This window comes from Eutrema salsugineum, unplaced genomic scaffold, assembly GCF_000478725.1.
Source record: "Eutrema salsugineum unplaced genomic scaffold, Eutsalg1_0 scaffold_7, whole genome shotgun sequence".
NCBI classification, from domain to species: Eukaryota; Viridiplantae; Streptophyta; class Magnoliopsida; order Brassicales; family Brassicaceae; genus Eutrema; species Eutrema salsugineum.
The window spans coordinates 6,872,767-6,878,224 of NW_006256486.1; the positions used below are offsets into that span (position 1 = coordinate 6,872,767).

The 5,458-nt window shown below is 38.7% G+C and overlaps 1 protein-coding gene across 1 annotated transcript in view; it reads left to right on the forward strand.

The window, feature by feature from the left end:
• Nucleotides 1-1,227: 1,227 nt before the first annotated feature.
• LOC18010550 (filament-like plant protein 6) overlaps nt 1,228-5,458 on the forward strand; it is a 4,944-nt gene continuing 713 nt past the window's right edge. Inside the window, exons 1-5 of the mRNA XM_024150295.1 lie at nt 1,228-1,499; nt 2,068-2,173; nt 2,261-2,585; nt 2,672-4,916; nt 5,026-5,086. Of these exons, the coding sequence (XP_024006063.1) occupies nt 2,075-2,173; nt 2,261-2,585; nt 2,672-4,916; nt 5,026-5,086 (2,730 nt within the window). The 5' untranslated portion in view covers nt 1,228-1,499; nt 2,068-2,074. The remainder of the gene's footprint in view (nt 1,500-2,067; nt 2,174-2,260; nt 2,586-2,671; nt 4,917-5,025; nt 5,087-5,458) is intronic.

The following is a 5,458-nucleotide window of genomic DNA, read 5'->3' on the forward strand; positions in this document are numbered from 1 at the left end:
CCTGATATATCCATCAAGATTATTATTTCAATGTTGAATTTGATTTTTTATTTTTTTTTATTTTTTTTTATTTTTTTTATTTTATCCTTGGATCTTGTGGTACATTTGGAAAGCGAGGAACGACAAGATCTACAACAGGAAAGAAATTTCCCCAGTAGATACCTTGATCCACGCCAAGGTTGAAGCAAAAAGTTGGAAGATTGCAAACCAACCAGAAGAAGTAGAGGATGAACCAGATGAGGCGCCACTCACTACTTTGCTCCGGAGTCCTCTACCCGATGTCGAGAGGTTATCGCTGTGTCAGGTTGATGCTTCCTGGATAAGTAACGGCCTGGTAAGTGGGCTTGGGTGGAGTTTAAAGGATGAGAGGGGTGGTGGGATCTTTGGCATACAGGGCTGCCGTAGAAGCCTATCGGTCCTTCATGCCGAATTGGAGAGTCAGTTATGGGCTATGTCTTGTGTGATAAAGAGACAAATCTTATCCGTTCACTTTCAGACCGATTGTTCGGATTTGGTAAGCATGTATGAATCTCCATCGGATTGGCCATCTTTTTCATTAGAGCTGGAAGCCCTTCGTATTCTTCGGGAAAGCTTTTTGGATTTCAATCTATCACATATCCTCAGAAGTTCAAATGTCCGAGTAGATAGTCTTGTAAAAGGAATTCGAGCAAGAGATAATATTTTCTCCCAAATCATTCATAACGAACCAACTGAGGATGGTTTTCGGACCAATTCCTTAACGGGCCAAATGTGATGTAATAGTTGGGTTGTGGAAAAAAAAACATAAAAAACACCATAAATCATTTTCAATCAACACGTACAACAATTTTGTCTCTCTCCCTTTCTCCCTTCTATAAACTATATAGCGAAAAATCATATGAGTATGTCTCATCAGTTCTTAACCAAAGGCCAAAAAGACAGTTTTATTAATGTGTTAGGTAGAGCTATGGGCCCTTTGTTATTACCAGATTAAAATTTTTTGGAGAGATATATATTATTTGAATTATTTTTGACCTAAAAAATCAATTTTTTTCCTCAAATTTTTGTCCTTCTAGTTAAAAAAAGAAGATTCTTAATAGTTAATTTGTCGACAAAATAAATAAATAAATGAAACAACAAAAAAAAAAAAAATAGAAGATGCTTTCCTTTTGGAGCTTTATGCAACGTTCTGGGTTTTAAAGTTTATTTTGGGTATAATCTTTTTTATTTGACTCATACCGAAGAAGAAGAAGAAGAGACTCAACCATTTTCACCATCGCCACACACACACTCTCTCTCTCTTCTCTTTTCCGCCGCCGCAACGGCCATAGGGTTCCGACCACTCGACGGTGAACTCTTTGTCGGTTTCAGAACCACCGAATAAGTAGAAACCTCGATTTTTTCAGATCTCCATTTCCCGAAATCGCATGTCAAAAAACTTCTTTAATAGTTTGAAGAACGCGACGAACACAGCTTCTCCAGCTTCGTGATTCGTTTCCAGGAGCTGCATTTTCTCCGATGTAAGCTTAATCAAGCTTTTCCGACTTCAAAATCAATCTTCGTTCATGTCTATGTGTGTCTCCTTGACTTGGGGATTATATGTTTTTGGTACTAATTTAAGGGTAGATTAGTGTGAATTTTTTGAAACTTATGAATGTTAATTTCGTTTCTATTTTGTCTCCGATTTTGTGTGTCGGCAAGATTACTTTCCCTTTGTTGTCTTTCCTAATTTAGTAAGATACTTTTTAGACGATGCATCTCAGAGTTTTTGGCAGAAGACCTTATCGTTTTTACTCATTCAGGAAATTTTCCCACATGTTTTCTTTGTCTTTTCCTTCTTTCGAAATCTTACTTAGGAATCATCAGATATAACATGAATTTATTAGGGTTTCGGATCTGGTCCTCTGAAATTTAAGCTCCTGATAAAACTCAGGTTATGTTGTGTGTTTTGGTCCTAGAAGTCTGTATTTGATTGATACCAAAGTTTAATTTGGTGAACATATCTCACTTAAACTCTGTGCTCATTTGTTTATGGAAATGGTTGATTTGTATATTTTTTTTAAACTCACAATGTGATTAATTTTATAGATTTTCTATGGACCGACGAAGTTGGCCTTGGAAGAAGAAGTCATCTGATAAACCAACCTTAGTGCTTGAATCTGCAGCTGATACTTCTCATTCACAAGTTGAAAAAGTAAAATTACTCTGCCATTGTGTTTGCTCAGTTTTAATTTTGATGGAAACTTCTATTTGTTGAATTGGTTATATATATTGGAAACAGGATGTTGTTAAGAAGCCAAAGTATGTGCAAATTTCTGTGGAGCAGTATACGCATCTCACGGGTTTGGAAGAACAAATAAAGACATACGATGTTCAAATCAAATCTTACGAGAGTCAAGTTGAAGCTTATGAGGAGAAAGTGAAAAGTTTTGAAGAACAGATTGAGGCGTATGATGAGCAGGTTCAGAGTTATGCTGAACAAGTGCAGACACTAAATGAGGATAAGGAGGACTTGACTGAGAAACTTTCTGCTGCTAATGAGGAAATAGCTACCAAAGAGACTTTAGTGAAGCAACACTCTAAGGTTGCTGAAGATGCTGTCTCAGGTACTATATAACAAATTTTTCTTTGCTACCACTTATTGTTTTACGCTGCGATTTAGACTCAAGTTTGTAGCTTTTTGTTGGTGCAGGTTGGGAAAAAGCTGATGCTGAAGCTTTGACTTTGAAAAACACACTGGAATCTGTTACTCTCTCGAAACTTACAGCTGAAGATCGTGCAGCGCATTTAGACGGTGCGTTGAAAGAGTGTATGCGGCAGATACGTAACTTGAAGAAAGACCATGAAGTGAAATTGCATGATGTTGCTTTAACCAAGACCAAGCAGATTGAGAAAATTACAATGGAGTTTGAAAAGAGGATCTCTGACTATGAACAAGAGCTATTAAGGTCTGCAGCGGATAGCGATGCCTTGTCCAGAACTCTACAAGAGCGGTCCAACATGCTAGTGAAAATCAGTGAGGAGAAGTCAAGAGCTGATGCCGAAATCGAGACCCTCAAGAGCAATCTAGAAATGTGCGAAAGAGAAATAAAATCTCTCAAGTACGAGGTCCATGTTGTTTCTAAAGAGCTCGAAATACGCAACGAAGAGAAGAACATGTGTATTAGATCTGCAGAAGTTGCCAACAAGCAACACCTCGAAGGGGTGAAGAAAATAGCTAAGTTGGAAGCAGAATGCCAGAGACTAAGAAGTCTTGTGAGGAAAAAGCTTCCAGGACCAGCTGCTCTTGCTCAAATGAAGCTTGAGGTTGAGAACTTAGGCAGGGATAACGGAGATGCCAGACTAAAGAGATCTCCCAGCAAGGCTTCTAGTCCGTGCAAGTCGCCGAGGGGTTATTCATCTTCTGGTTCTGACTTCTCTCTCGATAACTCACAGAAATTCCAGAAAGAAAATGAGTTTCTAACAGAACGTTTACTTGCGATGGAAGAAGAGACAAAAATGCTGAAAGAAGCGTTGGCAAAGCGCAACAGTGAGTTGCTGGAGTCACGTAATCTTTGTGCTCAGAGCACTAGTAAGCTTCAAAGCTTGGAAGCTCAAGTTCAGCAAAATAAGTCCTCACTTGCAGTGTGTCCAAATCTGAATCGATCAAGTTCAATCTCTGTTTCTGAAGATGGGAATGATGATTCTGGAAGTTGCAGTGAATCTTTGTCAACAACTCCATCACAACAGACCAAGAAAGATAAAGATATGACGGCACTTGAAAGAGTTGAAAGTGTTAGTAGTCATGTGGAGCTTATGGATGATTTTCTTGAAATGGAGAAGTTAGCTTGTTTGCCTAACCAATCTAGCGGGAATGGTAGTATGGATTCCAAAGAATGTTCAGGTGATCAAAAGTCAGAACTGGTGAGTGTTGAGGCTCATACCAAACTTGAGGAGTCTGATAAAAGTAGTCCGGCAGAAATGGAATTCAGATCTCGATTATCAAAGATTCTTGAATCTGTATCTGCTGATTCTGACCTAAGAAAGATTGTAGGGGATATAAAATGCATTTTGCATGATGTGAATGGTTGTCTGGACCAGGACAAGCCTTCTGATGTGCAGGTTCATCCTGAAGAAGAGGCTGCTTTATGTCCAGAACAAAACTCGTTGGAGGATTGTCATTTGGAAAAACAAAAGCTGCAGGGCGTCAACCAAGATTTAAAAAATGCTGTTTCTCGGATTCATGAATTTGTTTTGTTGCTAAGAAAAGAGTTAAGTGCAAGTCAGGACACTGCTATTGAGGGAAATGATTTCGTTGAACTAATTGAGGGCTTTTCCATCACGTTCGACCATGTTTTAAGTGGTGAGAAAAATTTGGACAGTTTTGTTTCGGATCTTGCTAATGTCTTCAACGAGGCCATGGAGCTAAAGGTAAATTTTAGGGGTCTTGCTTCCTCCGAGGTTGAAAATGTGAGTCCAGATTGCATAGATAAGGTTGCATTACCCGAGAGCAAGGCTGTAGATAAAGATCCATCCAAAGAAATATATCAAAATGGATGTGTCCACAATGAGGCAGAGGTTCCATGTGATGAAAACAGAGTTTTGGAGTATGAATCAGACTCCAAATTACAGGAAATAGAAGAACTGAAATCAGAAAAGGAAAAAATGGCAGTGGATATCGAGGAGCTGAAATTTCAGTTACAAGAATCTCAGCAGCTGTTAGCTGACGTAAGATCACAGTTGGATTCTGCTCAGAGGTCAAACAGCTTGGCGGATACACAACTCAGATGTATGACTGAGTCATATAGATCACTTGAAACAGGTGCAGCTGATTTAGAGATCGATGTGAACGAGCTTAAGCAAAAGGTACGGAATTTGGAGAATGAGCTTGAAGATGAAAAGCGCAAACACCAAGAAGCTATTGTGAGGTGCCATGAACTCGAAGAACATATTCAAAGGTTAGTAGACCTTGAACGTTCCCATTTCCTGCACTTCCAGTGATCCAGTTTAGTGTTAAGTAGCCTATTCACTTACGTTTTACGCGTATATATTTTCACTTTCTCCTAGAAACGCAAACACTTCTCTGGTTGCTGAGGATGAGGAAGAAGATGATATCAAGACCAAACAGGTAATGTTTCCGCAATGGTTCCTCAGTATTTCAATGCCAATCACGTTTTGCCTCAAATATTTCAGCATTTCGATATAAGCTGAACTGAAGCTAACAACTTTCTGCATTTTAATTCATAGCTCTTGATTCTTGATCCAAGTGAATTTGAAAAGAAACTCATTGCTCATATGTCCTCCTCTTATTCAATGCTAATTGTTCCCAACACTACATGCAATCAGTTTAGGTGCATATACATATTTAGCCACACAGAATCACACACATCTATGGACTGTGCACGCGTTGATTCCTGAATACTTAGGACTTTGAAGGTTTGAGTAAAAGGTAGAGAGAGGAAACAAAAAAAAAAAAGAAAAAGAAAACTGAACATAAAAA